The sequence below is a fragment of the Monodelphis domestica genome, chromosome 5, assembly GCF_027887165.1.
Source record: "Monodelphis domestica isolate mMonDom1 chromosome 5, mMonDom1.pri, whole genome shotgun sequence".
Classification (NCBI taxonomy): domain Eukaryota; kingdom Metazoa; phylum Chordata; class Mammalia; order Didelphimorphia; family Didelphidae; genus Monodelphis; species Monodelphis domestica.
Genome location: NC_077231.1, coordinates 17,674,023 through 17,692,227, shown reverse-complemented (window position 1 = coordinate 17,692,227; position 18,205 = coordinate 17,674,023). Strand labels below are relative to the sequence as shown.

The 18,205-nt window shown below is 41.7% G+C and overlaps 1 protein-coding gene across 1 annotated transcript; it reads left to right on the top strand.

Moving 5' to 3' along the window:
• Window positions 1-2,879: 2,879 nt before the first annotated feature.
• Window positions 2,880-4,832, top strand: LOC100020111 (YTH domain-containing protein 1-like; the record flags this gene model as incomplete). The annotated part of the gene is made up of 1 exon (XM_056800966.1): window positions 2,880-4,832. A coding segment is annotated over exon 1 (1,953 nt), but the record flags the coding sequence as incomplete, so codon positions are not given.
• Between the last annotated feature and the right edge of the window lie 13,373 nt (window positions 4,833-18,205).

The window sequence follows — 18,205 nt, the reverse complement described above, 5'->3', positions numbered from 1 at the left end:
TATGAAGAAATTTATAAGAATACAATTCACCACCATAAATTAGAGATGGTTTTGGTAAATCTTTTAAATTTTGAGTCTAGGTGACCAAATATTAAAAAAGAGCATGTTAGAAAGATTTCAAGCAGGAGTTTTAGTTAATGAACCCAACAGCTATATAAGGAGTAACTGTGTGATACAGTCACAAAGTCTGGCCATTTTCATTTTCCCACAATTTTTTCCAACCTCCTACCAATCCTACACAAACATATTATCATATAGCACTGCCATGTTCCAACAGACACAATGCCATGACTCCATCTACATTAAGAATTGTTGCCATCCAATATGCATTTCTTTTCTGGTTCTTTTCTCAGCTCCTCCAGTGCTCTAAAGACCATCCACATTTTTAGCATCTCAGCTAAGATAATTTCCTGAAGATGCAGAAGAATTTTAATGTTCTATTTGGAAATTCTTGGGTGACCATTTCTGGAATTCTCAGTTTACCTGGACTTTACATTGCCTTAATGATACAGTTCTATGATTTTCAATAAAAATTCACTATCACAGAATTTCTCTTCTGTTCCCTCATATCTTCATTTTCACATCTTGAGCCTCCAAATTTCTTTACCAATTCCCAATTGCATTGAAAATTTTATTCTTTATTTTAAGTGTAACAAGGAGAAGGAGAACTAGTGACCAGGATAAAGAGGCTTGTCCTAAGAGTTCATACCTTGACCCAAGAGTACACAGTTTTGTTGAGTAATTCTGGATTTTCCCTGGAGGTTGACAATCTCATAAAGAATTCACATCCTGCTTGAGGAATTCACACTTTGTCCTGGGAGGCAAGAGAAATACCATAGAATGTCTGAGTTGGAAGGAGCTCTAGGGGGCTTCCTTCTCTAAATGATACCTGGATTAGGAGTAGCACTCCCAACACCTATCTCACAAGTAGTTTTCCAAGTTCTGCTTGATTTCCTTTTGTAAATGGGAATCCAAAGCCTCCCAGTGAATTTTAAGAGCTCATACATCTTTTGGATGCTTTTATATAATAGGAAAGATGTCCATTCATTAACTTGAAATATTTCCCAACAAATTCCACTCATTGTTCCTTGATGAAGCACAACTTTTCCACAAAGGCACCTCTTCCTTCAAATTCTTGAAGACAGTCAACAAGCCATATTCAATTTTCTCTCCTCCAAGAAAAAAGATCTCTTTTTTCCAAATGATTCTTCCAACTGGTCTTGATATGGCTCTATCTCAAGGCCCTTCACCAATTCATATTAATTTACTATGAAGCCCCCATATCCTCTGATGTTCTCCTGATAGAAGCCCTTGGAATGCCCTCTAATTTAGAAAACAACCAGGATGTGTATAGGCAATTATAAGCTCATGGTGACTTAAAAAGAGCCCTAGGAAAGAATAATCATGTCCATTGTGTCCATTAATGGAGCAAATTAGTAAAAGAGAAACTGTATATGTATGAGAGAAAGAGAAAGTGAGAAAGAGAGAAGTGAATATTCTGTGTCTAATACAATGAAGCTCATAAAGTCACAGGTTCTCTTCTTCTCCTAAGTGAGAAGTGAAAACCACTTTTCCACGGTGTGAACCCTGGACACAAGAGTGTGAATTCTCTCTCTAATACAATGAAGCTCATAAAATCACAGGTTCCCTTCTAAGTGAGAAGTGAAAACCACTTTTCCAAGGTGTGAACTCTGGACACAAGAGTGTGAATTCTGTCTCTAATGAAATGAAGCTCATAAAGTCACACATTCTCTTCTTCTCCTGAGTAATAAGTGAAAACCCCTTTTCCAAAGTGTGAACTCTGAATTCCTGATCTCCCTCCCAACTCCTCTATATAAGTGGGTCTCAGTAGAGCTCAGGCATTTACCTCAAACTAGAGATTACCTTCAGAAGCTCTGCCTTGAAAAAAAACCACAAGTTTTTCTCATTAGTAAGTTTTATTGATCGAATGGATCTTGGGATATTTGTGAGATATAAATGGGACTGATTTGGATGGAGCTATCATTGGTTGTTTGGGAAAGCCCAAGGCAACAGCTCCTAAGGAGTAGGAACCCTTGTTCCTGAGGATCCTTGGATTCTTCATCCAAAATAACTCTATATGTGTGTGTGTGTGTGAAGGCTGCATTAAGTGGACTCAAAAGATAGTGGTTTTAATTTTGATCTTATTAATTATGTGACCTCAGAGAAACTTCTTCCACTTTCAGGGCCAGTTTTCTTCTTTATCATATGGGGAAAATAAGACTTCTTCTAATCATATTCATAAGGGCAGGGATCAGAAAAGAATAAGCATTTATATAGAAATAATTATTCAACAGGCACTTTGCAAAGTGCTTTACAAATATTTCATTTCATTCTCATAACAATGGTACAAGGTAGATTGTATGATGATCCTCGTTTTCTCAAAAATTAAGTGAAAATATCTAATAAATGTCTGTGGTCTTTATTTTCTCTGAAAATGGGTAACTGCAGATGTCTATTGATAGAGAAGAAAATTAAATAGTGTTGAATGGTGCCCAGGCAAGCAGGCTGAGTGAAGGTAGAAACTATAGGCCTTAAGGAGGCAGCTAAGTCTCACAGTTAGGCTGTGGACCTGGAGTCAGAAAGATTTGAGTTCAAATCTAGAGTCAGACATTAGCTGTGTGACTTCAGACAAGTAACTTAACCTCAGTTTTCCTCAGTGTACTCATCTGTATAAATAATAGCAACTATCCCCCAGGATTGTTATGAGGATCATATGAGATAATAATTATGAAACGCTAAGTGATGGCTTAAGCCATCATAGGCACAGGATATACGTTAGCTATACTTCTTGTTATTGCTACATGATTTTGTTGTTGATTGTCACTAATTTACAATTTCTTTTTTGCATCCCAGGGGCAATGGCAGCCAATAATCAGGAGGAGAAAGATGGAGATCTTAATGTTTTGGACTATATTTTAACTGAAGAACATGAACAGGATAACAACTTATGTAATCCTGAAATGGAACAAGATCAAAATGTAGAAAATGATTCAAAAAGAAAATGTGACCAAATAGAAACTACTCAAAGCAAGAGTCAAAAATCTGCTGGACATTCAAGACAATTGACTCTAAAACCACTTCGCATAACTATTAGCGATAACAAAAGAATAATTAGAACAAATACAAATGAAAATTGCCAGAGGTCTGAAAGAGCTGAAGGAAAAAGCCATTTATCTGGAGAGCTATATAAAAGTCAACCTGAAAAGACTTCAGTCAGAAAAAGGGATCTACAAAGAAGGACTGAATCTTCCACACCAGATGATTCCCAGAGAATTAGGCAGGATGTTGATAGGTGGCACAGCAGATCGAGGCTTTCTTCTAAAGAAGTAGGCTCTGAAGAATATGACTATGAGACTGGCAGCAGTGACTCTTCCAAAGAGCACGAAAATTGCAGAAAGAATGAGAAAGAAGGAATGGAAGAAGAGGAAGAGTGGGATGATGAAACAAAAGATGAAACCAATAGAGGAGAGAAGGATAAACAAGACAAGAGAAACCAAAAAGAGAGAAATAACTATGATACTCGAAGTGAAGCCAATGACTCTTATTCGGAGACTGTATCTTTCACAGAAGGGTCAGTTAGATCTGGTCCTAGCACAGATGGATCAGATGAGAAAAAGGAAGGAAGGAAGAGAGCCAGGGGCATAGCTTCAATTGTTTTTCATAGAAGTACAAGTTTTGTATCAGCATCAGAAAGGAAGCACAACAAATCAGCATCTTCTTTTCATGCTGATCAAACAAGGAGACTTAAATATATTCTTCGGGATGCAAGATTCTTTCTTATAAAGAGTAACAACTATGAAAACATCTCTCTTGCTAAAGCCAGGGGTATATGGTCAACACTTCCAACAAATGAAAGAAAATTGAATGCTGCATTCAGATCTGCAAGAAATGTGATTTTAATATTTTCTGTGAGAGAAAGTAGAAAATTTGATGGCTTTGCAAGACTCTCTTCAGAGTCCCACCATGGAGGATCTCCTATACATTGGGTTCTGCCTGAAAGTATGAATCCTAAAATGCTTGGAGGTGTCTTTAAAATTGACTGGATTTGCAGACATGAATTGCCCTTCACCAAATCTGCTCACCTTACCAATTCTTTGAATGAATATAAGCCAGTTAAAATTGGATGTGATGGACAAGAAATTGACTTTGAATGTGGAACCCAGCTTTGTCTTCTATTTTGCCCTGATGAAAGTGTTGACTTGTATCAGGTCATTCATAAAATGCATCACAAGAGAAGAATGCATTCACAGTTTCATTCAAGAGGACGTCCATCCCATCAAGAATCAGGCCAGTATGTGAGAAGGCATCAGTCAGAAGATTATGATATTCACAACAGCAGAAAGAAACCAAGGATTGACTACACCCCTGGGTTTCATCAGAGACCAGGGCATATAAAGGATCCACCGTATCAAGAAGCTTACAGAAGATTTTCAGGAGTTCCCAGAGATGTTTTCTTAAACAGGTCCAATAATGATTATTTGGGAACATTTTATGATAGGAGATCACCATCACCAAGGCAGGGAATGTCCCCTTATCTAGAAATAGAACAGTCTTCATATCATCCTTACTATCAGGATCATGCTCCTCCTTTTCAAGACTCTTATTCAGGACGTCAACCAATACCACGTGAAGCAAGACACAGAGATAAACAAGTATGTGATTATATGTGGGGACATGACTTCCTTCATAAAACACAAGCTATTGTTAGTGGTCGAAGAAGTAGATCCTGCAAAAGAGATGGAGATAGAAAATGTGAGTATTCCAGATATATCAGAAGAAATAGAGAGAAGGATCAATGGAAGGAGAGGAGAAGAGAGGAGAGGGGAAGAGATGGGAGGGGAGGGGAAGAAAGGAGAAGAGAGGAGAGGAGAGGAGAGAAGATGAGGAGGGGAAGGGAAAATAGAAGGGGGTTATGTAATTGGTACAGAGAATGAAGAGAGAGAAGAAGATACAGAAGATAATGTATCTTAAAGCACTGATTGTTTAAAAACAACAAAAGAAGTTCTTGTATTTGTGTGTATGTGTTGTTTAAAAAAATACATTTTCAAATGTCTACTTAGAGTTCATTGTGTAAAAGGATTAATTTTAACCCTCTGTTTCAAACATAAAAGATCTGGAAAAACTCAAATCAGCCAAAAAAGAGATACATCAAGTTGATGCTTGAATTGGCCTTTTTCTGGGGGACAAATGGAAAAACCAAGAATGTATATATTAATTAATTCTCCATAGGTGTTCATATATAGTGTCTTCTATTGTGTCTTCAGGTTAAAAAAATTTTTTTTGGATAAATGATGGAAACCACCTAGAATATTTCACTGTGATGTTTTCCTACAAGTAATTAATTGCACAAGGTTCAATGAAAATAGCCCTACTTCAAATATGAAAATTTAAAGTCTCATGGTTTGACTTTATGGCAATGTGGTAGCAGTCTCTTGGTTTCATTTCCTTTGCCTTTTTCACACTCTGTAAACTTAAATTTTTTAAGTCTTCAATGACTAAAGCAATATTAATAAACCATTATTTATATCTAATTATTAAGCTTTTTAGAGAGAATCTTCCTATGTTTAGTAGAATTTTGTCCAATGCTTTGTTTAACATTGCTTAATATAGATTGGCTTGTAATATGAAAACCTACATGTATAGTAGCAGAAGAAACTCCTATAGTAGGCATTGCTAACATTTTTATCTCTTCTTTGTTTCTTTGTATTTAGTTAAAAATAAATTGTAAAAGATTGAAAAAAAATTACAATTTTCACCTCAATTATATATTTTTGTCCCCTTTCCTAGAATTAAAATGATTAAATGATCAACATAGGTCTTATGCAAGATCTTGTTAAATCTTTTTTGAAAGATATTTTATCAATGACATGTAATAATTTTCTACATAAATTTTCTGAAGTTATAAGTCCCAAATAAGTTCCCTCTCTCCATTTCCTCCTCCTTCCCAGAACTGGTCAGCAATTTGATCTGGGTTATACATGTATTATCATGCAAAGCATCTCTCTATATTGTTCATTTTTGTAAGAGAATACTCATATAAAACCAAACCCCCCAAATAAAAACTCAAATAGAGTGAAAAGTCATATACTTTGATCTCTATTCCTACTTTCTGGGAGAAAGGGCATACAAAGTTTTGGTAAAAGAAATCCAGATTTTCCACCAGAAAGTACAATACCTAGACCATGAACTAATCCCCCATCTCCAAATCCTAATATATGAATAAAAGAAAGCTGTTTTGTCTATCTCTGTCCAAGGAGCAAAGAAACAACTTAGGACCTTCCTAGAAATGGCAGGATCTAGATCCCTTACTTTGATATAATTGCCAAGCCACTGTACAAATCAACTACAGGCCCTGACCTCTGCACTAAGGACCCAATCAACAGACCATTTTTATAAAGGCCAAACTCACATCTACCCCAGTGCTAGCATTAGCCAACCTCGATAAACTTTTCTATTTTCAGGTAATAAATGAGGATATGCTTTGGGGGGCCTTTTTCAGATCTTGGGACCCAAATACCTCCTTATAGGCTACTTGTCTAAGCAGCTAGACAGGGTAGCTCAGGGATGGCCCACTTGCTTTCAAGCAGTTGCAGCCACCACCATGATGGTGGAGGAAGTCTCTAAACTACCTCTTGAGCAGCCCCTTGAGGTTCAGACCCCTCCATCTGATTCAGAGTGTCCTTGAAACAAAAGGCTACAAGTTTTTGACCAGTGGTAGACTGACTTGCTTCGACACAAATCTTTTATGGATGGAGTTCCATGATATCAACATGGAATCTAGAGGTTCCCAGACTTGTAGCTTGGAGGGATTTGGTGATCCCCAGTTTATTTAGTTGGGAGGTAGAAACCCCATGTTTGACCTTGTCACAAGAGAGTTTCTCCCTGAGGGAAAGTCCTACTTCACTGATCTCAGACTAACAATAGACCTTGTGCTGTGCCCTGCCTCCACAGCTGAGTGCTAGGTATGCCCTGCCCATCCCCTTATCCCACACAGGGGAGGGAGAAAGCACTTGGCTGCTGGATGGAGGAGTGGATGAAGTGAGGAATGTCCTCAGCAAGTGCAGAGAGAGGGAAAGGGCAGCCCACCCCCTCCCACCCATCCACCCTCCCACCCCCGTCCACAGAGAGTGCTCTGTGAGCTATCTTTAGCATAAGTGCCATAGGTTCGCCATCTCTGTCCTAGGCACACCTGACCTAATTTTGAAAGTGTGCCACACTTTGATCCCTGCCACTTTGCACCTAACTCCAGGACCTGGACCCATATATAATTGTTCAGAGGTTATAGACTCAACCACCTCTAGTCAACTTGATCTTAGGGTACCCTTTTAATAACCCAGACCTTGAGTGGTACACAGATGGGTCCAGATTCATTGAAGAGAGAGAGGGAAGGCTGAGTACTCAGTAGTGAGTCCTGATGAGATTATAGAAATCAACTGACTCCCCCTAGGTACCTTAGCACAAAAGGAGGAACTCATAGCACTCACAAGAGCTTTAGAATTATTTAAAGGGAAGAAGCTTAATATATACATAGATTCCAAATATACTTTCCATATTTTACACACACATGTTACCTTATGGAAGGAGGAGCAGCTCCTTACCATTAAGGACTCCCCCATGAAATACAACTCCAAAAATCATGCACCTCCTCCAGGAAGTAACCTGACCACTTGAGGTAGTTGTCATGTACTATAAAGGACATTAAAAGGGGAAGTAAGGAGAGGTAAAAGGAAATAGAAGAGAAGATGCCACTGCAAAATATGCAGCCAGAGCGTCACTGTCCTGACCCCCTCCCTCACAACCCCCCTTCCCCCAGCTTCTCCTTTCAACCATAGGGGAATTACATCCCAGATACACTCAAGATGAGTTTAAAAGGGCTAAAAAGGGGGGCATCTGGGTGGCTCAGTGGATTGAGAGCCAGGCCCAGAGATGGAATGTCCTGGGTTCCAATCTGGCCTTAGATACTTCCTAGCTGTGTGACCCTAGGCAAGTCACTTGACCTCCATTGCTTAGCCCTTACTGCTCTTCTGCCTTGGAATCAATACACAGTATTGATTCTAAGATGGAAGGTGAAGATTAAAAAAAAAAAACAGGGCTAAAAAGGAAGGCTTTAGGGAAAAGGAAGGAAGTAGCTGGCTTTAGTCACTTACAGGATAACACTTTATTCTGGAAGGCTTCCAATGAAAACTAGTAATGGGATCTCACCAGGCTACTTAGTTAGGCTGCCAATCCTTTTTGTGAGAAATACAATTAAAAAGATGTGCAGGAACTGATGCCTGTGCACAGACCAACTCAGAAGGTCTAAAACCACTTCCCCTTCTAAATCCAGTTCAGAGATGGGGCTCCCTCCCAGGGGAAGACTAGCAAATTGACTTTACTCAACTATCACCCCAAAGAGGCCTCAAAATTCGGTTGGTCTTGGTAGACACATTCAGAGGATGGGTGGAGGCATTCCATTTGTAAAAAGGAAGTCTTTGTTCTTTCTGAGTTTATACTTGTGAAAGGGAATTCTTTATTCCCTTTGTCTATTTTGAGTTAACACTAACTTGAGTACCCCTACTTAGATTGTGAAGACAGGATTAACTCATCTTTGTCTACTTTTGAATTAATTCAACAAAGATTGAACACCTTATTTAGTACTAGGTGAGAAGCTAGCAAGGTACTTAGAGAACTCACAAGTCACTTACTTAGAGAGCTCTACCCCTTTAACTCAGTCCCAAACTTGTGAATTCCAGGATCAGAGTTTACACCCTCAGAAACTCAATCAGCCAGGAATCTGTGAACCCTTTTGATGAGTATTCATCCCTCTTGAAGGTGAGAACTGGTTCTCACAAACACTATCCCCTGGGCAGTGCTAGACAATTTGGAAACTGTGATTAACCCCTGTAAAGAGGGGCAAGGACAAGAAATCACCATAAAAAGCCATGAATCCTGCAGCTTGGGGAAGTCTTGTGGAGATAGTCTCCTGACTGGAGAGAAACTTGGGGGGATCTTAGCTGGAAACTGCAGTTTGGATCGTGGACTTGGAGTTTGGCTTCAACTTGGACTCTGACTCCTGGACTACTTTGTGGGGTGAGTGAAAGGCTGACTCCTTTCCTAGTTTCTGAAGAGACTAGCTTCCATCTTGGAGGAGGCCTCGTGATTAGTTACTACTGGCCTTCCTGGTTGAGAGCTAATTAATCTCTGCCTGGATTAAGATAGGATAGATACATTTTCTATCCCCTTCACTTTTCTCTACTTTATTGTTTCCTCTCTATTTTGTAAATAAATTTCTGACTCAAGATATAATAAATATTGGTGACCACATAATTTCGTAAAATTGTCCAACCATTGATTTTCATCTTTACACATTGCTGATCTGAAAGATCCCAGGGAGTGGAAAAAGCTCTCCTGAAGGAAATTATTCCCAGACTTGGCCTCCCATATTTATTCCAGAGTAACAATGGGCCAATCTTTATCTCATAGGTAACCCAACAAGTAGCCAGGGCTTGACTGCTTGCACTCTGTCTGGCATCCCCAGCCATCAGGGAAATTAGAGAACATGAACAACATTCTCAAGACAATTATTACTGAAATATTCTGGGAGACCAGGATGGATTGAGTTCTGGCACTTCATGTAGGACTTCTGAGGGGCCATATCACATTACCCCACTCCTTTGGGAGCAGATCTGGGACTAAGGTCATTCAAACTCACCCACATGAGTGTAGTATCCTCCATGTAGATATCCTGGTAAATCTAGAGCAATACACGCTCAACCATTTTATTCAACAGGTAAGAATTACCCATTCAGCATTGTACCAATATGGGCATATGCTTCTACCTAAGTCTGACTCTGAGGTATCTGATTCAGAGACCCCACCTTCAAAGCCAAGGTACCTGGTTTACCAAAAAACCTGGAGACTGGAAGACAGCCAGTAAATTCCACCCTAAATGTAAGGGCCCCTTCTGGATCATCCAGGTTATCCCGACTGCTATGAAGCTGAAGGGACAGCTGTCATGGACACACATTTTCTGTATTAAACATTTCCTTCCTCCAGGGTCCAAGAACAACATGAAGACACCCAGCTACCACTATGAACCTGTGGAGGACTTGGAGTTCTTATTCAAGAAGGAAAAAAGAAAAAAAAAGTTAGTTCCCTCTGAAATGTTTGTTTGTATCAGACTAATTGCTTTCTTTTCCTAGGCTAAATCTGCAGTGCATTTGGCCCTTTCTTATCTCATTTGTATCCCTACAAACTGGTGGAATACCACAATGGACCCAAAATTGCATCTTCCAGCTCTCCAGGTCTATGGCCCATGGAGAGTACCTTAGCAACTATTCATTCTAGTTACAATGGTAGCTACTGAATGACAAACATCTAGAAGCCATGTGATGAGCCCCACTCCACCAATAATAAAGAATGCTATGTCCATTCCTGATCTTGTGCCCCTATTCAGCAGGAAGTAGTTCCAGAAGACTGATTTTTCCCCAATCCATGTTCTGGGCCCTGTGTTATTTGAAGGGAAGAATCATGTGGGTTGCCATGCGGGTGGGTTGGTATATGGACATTGATGGGTTGCTATAAGGATGTAGGCAGAAGCTTTGTAACTGGACAGTCAGCACAGCCAGAGTGTTCCAAAGATCATCCCTCCCTAGAGTCTGGGCAGAACTAGCAGCATTTAACCAAAAATTGCCCTGAGCTATTTAACATATCATGGACATCCTATTTGTACTATGGTTTTTAGCACCATCCCTACTGGGCAAACAAGGTGAATCATGGGTAAAATGGACTAAAATGAACCATGGGTAAAATGGCATCTCTTCCTTGGTTGCTCGGAGGCTACTACCACCCAAACAATTTACCCCTTCCTTAAAAACATTTTTGCTATCCACATCTAGAGAAAGAACTATGGAAGTAGAAATCCAGAAGACAACATATGCCTTATCACTTGTTTATATGGGTATACGATCTAGAGTTTTGGTTTTAAAAGATTATTCTATTACAAAAATGAATAATAAGTGTAATAGTGAGGGGGACTTTGAAAAGGAAGGAACCACTGAACAGTTGTTTGGGGATTGAATTCTATGTGACACTTCCTCCCCCCCCATCCCTAAACTGAGCTGTTATCAATGGAGTCAGTCAGGCTAGACTAAAGGGTAAATCAGATTTTCCTTCAGCCTCCTTCTTGTTGTAATGATGGAATTTGAAGCTCCCCTCCTAACACATAGACTGATTCAAGATCTAGTATAAATCAAGATATCTAATTTATTTAGGTATATGGTTGTTGAAAAAAGTAATGAAAGGATAATGAAAGGACAGAGGGAAGAGGAAGTCCCTAAGATTTTCTTTCCTATATAGCTTTTGAGGGTTTGACCAAGGAAATCTTTTCAGGAATGAGTTCTGGGTTCCCTTAAGGGATAAAGAGAGTCTTTATCCCAAAGATTGGCTCCAGTTGAGAACTGAGATCTTCTTCTGTTCAAGCAAAGGATTTACAGATTTGTAATTCTCCCCCCCAGCTCCAAAGAGTCCCAGATAAGAAGAATCTTAGGTCTTTTTCTTCAACTGCTTTTGAGCCTAGATGGAATTCCATCCCATCCTCCCAGGTCTTGTGAAGTGCCATTTGCTCCTCTTCTGATGCATTTCTTCAAATTTCAAATTTCCTTGTTTCTGGTCATCCCCTTGTTCACATAAGGAAACAGGTTTTGAATGATAATATGTGTATAACCCAGTAGACCTGCTTTACAACTCTGGGAGGGGGGAAGGAGACAAGAATTGTGTAACCTTGGAAATTTTTTTTAAATAAAATTCAGAATAAAAAAAAATAGAGAGAAAAAAAGAAAAGTGTAACCACCTGCCAGGGTTACTCTCTCTATCATCACTCTTAAGTTTTGCTCTCTTTTAATAAAGCTTGTTACTTCATCATAGAAGCTGCCCGAGTTGTCAATTGGACAAGACCCTGAACTCACTGCCCACATCACCTTCCCCTTCGCAAGCCTTGATTTTCTCCTCTGTCAAAGGAGAGAATTAGGCTGGGTTGCTTCTAAGACCCTTCCCAGCTCTAATTTGTTCTCAGAAAACCTCAGAATGGAACACTCACTACCTGTGCTGGTAGATGGTCCAGGACCCAAGTGCAGGTACCAAAGGGGCAGAGGCCCTCGGGGTCAAAAAGAGAATCCTTCCACTGATTTAGGCCCTTCCTGACCCTGAAGGCCCCTGAGCTCCAGAATCTGCATCTTCAAGGACTTCGGAGCTCAGCACAGGGTCCCCAGGGCTTCCCAAGCTCCAGGTCTGGTTTAAGATGATTGGTGGCAGAACAGTTTGGGGTAGTCAAAACTTGTGGGGCCCCATTGCCTACCCACTGAACCACCAGCACATGGAGTCTTTCCCAGTGCCAGAGGGCCTCCACAAATGGCACTCCATGGATGACACGTCTAAGTGGGCTCAAAGCAGAGATTGTCTACATTCACGGATGCCACAGTCAGTCACTGACCACCAGAGGCTGGGCTGGAATCCCCTCTGCCTCCCCCACCCCCTGCACAGGCTGACATCCCAGCTCCAGTTGGGAAAGGCTGTTTGCACCAAGTGATGTCAAAGTGCCCAAGAGCTGGGCAGTGTGTCTGAATGTCTTGGAAACTGCAAAGCCCCACACTTAATCTACCAGATCTGGATATGATTAGGGATGCCTCCTCCCACAGCTGGCACCAATTACTGGTTTTCAACCAGTCCCATTCTTATGGTACATAGTATTTCCATCTGAGCCCCAGCTTTGAGTGTTTCCACTAGCCATCTCCCTTCCTTTCTCCCTGGGTGAGTTTCTTTGTGTTGCTATTGTGTGTGTTTTATTTGCCAACTAGTTGGGACAAAACACTTCTAGACTATGTCAGCTTTCTGAGTACCAGTTTCCTAGAAAATTCTATTAAGAGACTGAACAGGGGGCAGCTGGGTATCTCAGTGGATGGAGAGCCAGGCCTAGAGAAGGGAGGTCCTAGGTTCAAATCTGACCTCAGACACTTCCCAGCTGTGTGACCCTGGGCAAGTCACTTAACCCCCCCATTGCCTAGCCCTTACCACTCTTCTGCCTTGGAACCAATACACAGTATTGACTCCAAGATGGAAGGTGAGGGTTTAAAAAAAATTAATTAATTAAAAATAAATAAATAAAAAGGAGACTGAACATGACTGGTCTGTCCAAACTCCTGGCCTACCCCCTAGACATTGTGGGTTTGGTTCCAGACCACTGGAACATCTCAATAAAGCAAGGCCCGTGAATTTTGGGATCTCCAGGTGCATATGGAGGTAATATGTTAGAAACAATGGACATGCCTTGATTTAAAATTAGTTTATTGCTAAAAATGCTCATAGTCACCCGAGCCTTCAGGAGGTCCTGATCTTGAGAGTGATGAGAGCTGCCTAATCAGGGTGGTGGTTGCTAAAGGCTGGGGTGGCTAGGACAATTTCTTAAAATAAGGCAACAATGACATTTGACCCATCCATGGACACTTCCTTTCTCTTGACCACTTAGAGGTCATTGTAGTGTTATTAACTGACCTAGTTTCAAGGAATAAGGAGGTTGGAAGAGAGGGTGAGAGGTGGGATTCTGTGTTGGTGGAGCAGGTAATACGCACTACATTTCTTGAGTAAATTCACTCTCTTGTAAAAGTCCAGTTTGTGGCCCCCCAAATAATTACAGTGGTTAACATCAGAGATCACTGATTGCCTAGGCTTGTCCATCTCACCTCTGCAACATACCTCCCAAATGCTCCCTTCTCTCTTCCAACACTGGTCCCACCCCTGTGCAGAGGCTCATCCCCACACGTCATAGCTACCAGGGAGTCTCCCTGCTTCAAGTTCATCCTTCATTTAGCCACCAAAGCACAGATCTGACTCCATAAGCTCCCCTGGTTCCCTTTTGTCTCCAGGCTCAAATACAAAAGTCCTTTATAACCAGCCCAGCCTAGCCTTCCCTTGCTTTCCAGTCCTCTGACACCTGGCCTTCCAGCGCCTTCTCTTCAGGCCAGGGACACTGGGCTCCTCCATCTCTGGGCTCCAGGCTGCCCTCCATGTCTGGAATGCTCTCCCTCTTACCCTCAAAGGGGAGTACCTCCCTCCAAGTCTCAGCTAAGATCTCCCCTCCTACAGGAAGCCATTTCCTATCCTTGCAGGGGAAGGGGGAGCCTGGAAAGTCCAGGGGGCGGGGACTCAAGGGGACCCCAGTCAGTAAGGAAGGAGCTGAAGACTTTCCAGCCCTGTTCCTGGGAGTAGTGAGCTTCCTCTGTGAGAAGAAAGACACCAGGCCTCTGAAGGTGCTCCCTTGAATGGAGGGCAAGTAAAGAAAGTCAGGCCTCTGCTGAGGGGCCTGACTCAGCCTCTTCCTCATCCCCAGGCTCTCCCCTTCGAGCCTCCACTGCTGGCCCTGCTCAACATCTGGAGGGGGACAGTGCCCAGGATGGGCTCTTGAGGGGTCCCTGTGAGCTCTGCAGAATCTCTAATGAGAGGGACGGAATGCAGGAGAAACGATAACAGTATCCCTTGGAGGAGGGATCATCTGTGATGGGCTGGGGTGCAGGCACACCTGCCTTGGTTGTCTCCTCTGGGGAATGGAACTGAGCCTGCCCCTGCCGGGTCCGTGGGCCCCAGGCCAAGGCCAAGGCCAAGGGGACTGCCATCTGACCAGGGAGATTGGGATCCATTTTGTAATTAAAGTGCGTTGAGAGGGAGTTTTCAAATAAATTACTCCCTTTGGCTTTGTTTTTTAAACCTTACCTCCTCTCTTAGAATCCATTCTAAGCCAGAAGAGCGGTAAGGGTGAGGCACTCCAGGTGAAGTGACTTGTCCAGGGTCACACAGCCAAGAAGGGTCTGAGGCTAGATTTGAACCTGCTCTCCCTAAACCTAGCTGCCGATCCCTTTAACCTTAACCTGCGATGAGTTGACTTAATTACCCAATTGTTGAGTTAAAGGCTTACGGTGAGATCCTTAGTGGGTTAGAAGTCCCAGGAGAGAGACTTAATTTTCAGTGATTTCTGGGCCAGTCTTTCCAAGCATTAGAGGACCCAGCCAAGAGAATTAGAGTGAAAGCGGGAGGCTGGCCCCAAGCCACCTGCGCAGGGATGTGATTGAGCAGTAAGGCACAGGCTGGTGGCCTCCAGGCTTTCCCCGGTCTCTCCCTGCTCCCAGAATCCAGGCTTCTGCTCTGCTCTTAAGAGACCTTTGTCGGAAGCTTTCTGTCGGAGCACTCAAGCACTCAACCAGGCCGTCAACCCCATCAAATAGGCGCTGGGGTGGAAGGGAACACGATCCAGGAGGCAGAAGGGGCCTCTAGGGGAGGATGCATGAGGCACTCCTTTGCCCCTTCTGATTCTGCTGGGGGCCAGGGCTGGGAGGAGGCCATGAGGGAGGCTCAGGACAGCCAGAAGGCCCAGGACCAGGACAGAGGAGTAGGTAACAGATGGGTAGCTGGGGACACCCTGCCCTAGGATTGGAGAGAGGCCAAAACTCGGGCAGAGCCATTGCTGGGCCTGCAGAGGCTTTACTGACCAGCTGAAACCAAATATTCCCTCTCCTGGGAGCCTTGATTGCCAGTCACATTTGAGTCCCTGGGACCATCCCCCTATGCCCCATTAATGAGCCCATTTAGTGGCCTTGGATTCTTGTCTGCACCTGGGTCCATATCGCAATTAGCCAAGAAAACAACCAATGAAAAAGCATGTTTGAAAACTTCATAGCCTCCCCCATGGGATGGCTCTGAGGGAGCAGGGCTGGGACTTAGAGGTGCTCCCTCCCTCCCCACTTTCTTTGTTCCTTCTTAGGAAAATGAGATCTCTAGGGATGCTACCACATCCAGCGTCGCCAACAGCTACCTCCTGGGAGGATGCGAGTCCCTTTGGCTCTTTCAACACGAAAAGCCAAACCTCAGAAGAATTCTGGAGATTCATAGCACTCTCAGACTTTATTGGCCTCTCCTTTGATTGCTTGGGGCAAAGAACTGTTCCCTTGATCTTTCAGATCATACTCAACTGCCTCTGTTTGAGGCCTCCCTCCAAGCAGAGCAGCAAATGCATCATCTGGCCATCTATGTTATGTGGTACCATGGGGGAACCAAGTGCAAGGCTTCTTAACCTGAGATTCACCGACTCCCGAAATTAGGCCTCTATGGGCTCCTCAAGGCCAATTTGGAGGTCCATAACTTAGATGGGAAAAAAACACCTCTCTTTTTACTAACCTCTCATTTAAATTGAGCATTTCCGTTTTTTTTTCTTGTTCATCTTTCCTTTTATTTCTTTATTTATCTATTAATTTATTTATTTAATTTTTTTGCTTAATTAATTAATTTAGAATATTGTTCCATGGTTACATGATTCATGTTCCATCTTTCCTTTTATTTTTTCCCCCATTTGAATTAGTTTATTTAGTCAATTTAGAACATTATTCCTTGGTTACAATAATCACATTATTTACCCCGCCCCCTTCCAGCAGCCAACGTGCAATTTCATTGGGTTTTACATGTGTCCTTGATCAGAACCCATTTCCATGTTGTTGGTGTTTGCATTAGGATGTTCATTTAGAGTCTACATCCTCTTCGACCCATGTGATCAAGCAGTTGTTTTTCTTTGGTGTTTTTACTCCCACAGTTTGTCCTCTGTTTATGGATAGTGTTTTTTCTCCTAGATCCCTGCAGATTGTTCAGGGACATTACATCGCCACTAATGGAGAAGTCCATTACATTCGATTATACCACAGTGTATCAGTCTCTGTGTACGATGTTCTCCTGGTTCTGCTCCTTCCACTCTGCATCACTTCCTGAAGGTCGTTCCAGTTCCCATGGAACTCCTCCACTTTATTATTCCTTTGAGCACAATAGTATTCCATCACCAACATATACCACAATTTGTTCAGCCATTCCCCAATTGAATTCCCCCCTCATTTTCCAATTTTTGGCCACCACAAAGAGTGCAGCTATGAATATTTTTGTACATTTTTTCTTATTATCTCTTTGGGGTACAAACCCAGCAGTGCTATGGCTGAATCAAAGGGCAGACAGTCTTTTCTCACCCTTTAGGCATAGTTCCAAATTGCCCTCCAGAATGGTTGGATCAATTCACAACTCCACCAGCAATGAATTAATGTCCCCACTTTGCCACATCCCCTCCAGCATTCATTACTTTCCTTTGCTGTTATGTTAGCCAATCTGCTAGGTGTGAGATGATACCTCAGAGTTGTTTTGATTTGCATTTCTCTGATTATAAGAGATTTAGAACACTTTTTCATGTGCTTATTAATAGTTTTGATTTCTTTAACTGAAAATTGCCTATTCATGTCCCTTGCCCATTTATCAATTGGAGAATGGCTTGATTTTTTGTACAATTGATTTAGCTCTTTATAAATTTGAGTAATTAGACCTTTGTCAGAGGTATTTGTTATGAAGGTTCTTTTTCCCAATTGGTTGTGCCCCTTCTAGTTTTGGATGCATTAGTTTTGTTTGTACAAAACCTTTTTAATTTGATGTAATCAAAATTATTGATTTTACATTTTGTTATTTTTTTCTAGATCTTGCTTGGTTTTATAGTCTTTCCTTTCCCAAAGATCTGAAAAGTATACTATTCTGTTTGCCTAATTTGCTTATAGTTTCCTTCTTTATATTCAGGTCATTCACCCATTCTGAGTTTATCTTGGTATAGGGTGTGAGATGTTGATCCAAACCTAATCTCTCCCATACTGCCTTCCAATTTTCCCAGCAGTTTTTATCGAATAGTGGATTTTGGTCCCAAAAGCTGGGGTCTTTGGGTTTATCATAGCCTTGCTGAGGTTATTTACTCCAAGTCTATTCCATTGATACTCCTTTCTGTCTCTTAGCCAGTATGAAATTGTTTTGATGGCCACTGCTTTGTAATATAGTTTGAGATCTGGGACTGCAAGGCCACCTTCCTTTATATTTTTTTTCATTATTTCCCTGGATATCCTTGATCTTTTGTTCTTCCATATGAACTTTGTTATGTTTTTTTCTAATTCAGTAAAAAAGTTTTTTGGTAGTTCAATGGGTATGGCACTAAATAAGTAAATTAATTTGGGCAGGATTGTCATTTTTATTATGTTAGCTTGTCCTACCCCTGAGCAATCAATGTTTTTCCAACTGTTTAGATCTAGTTTTAATTGTGTGGAGTGTTTTGTAGTTGTGTTCATATAGTTCCTGTGTTTGTCTCAGCAGA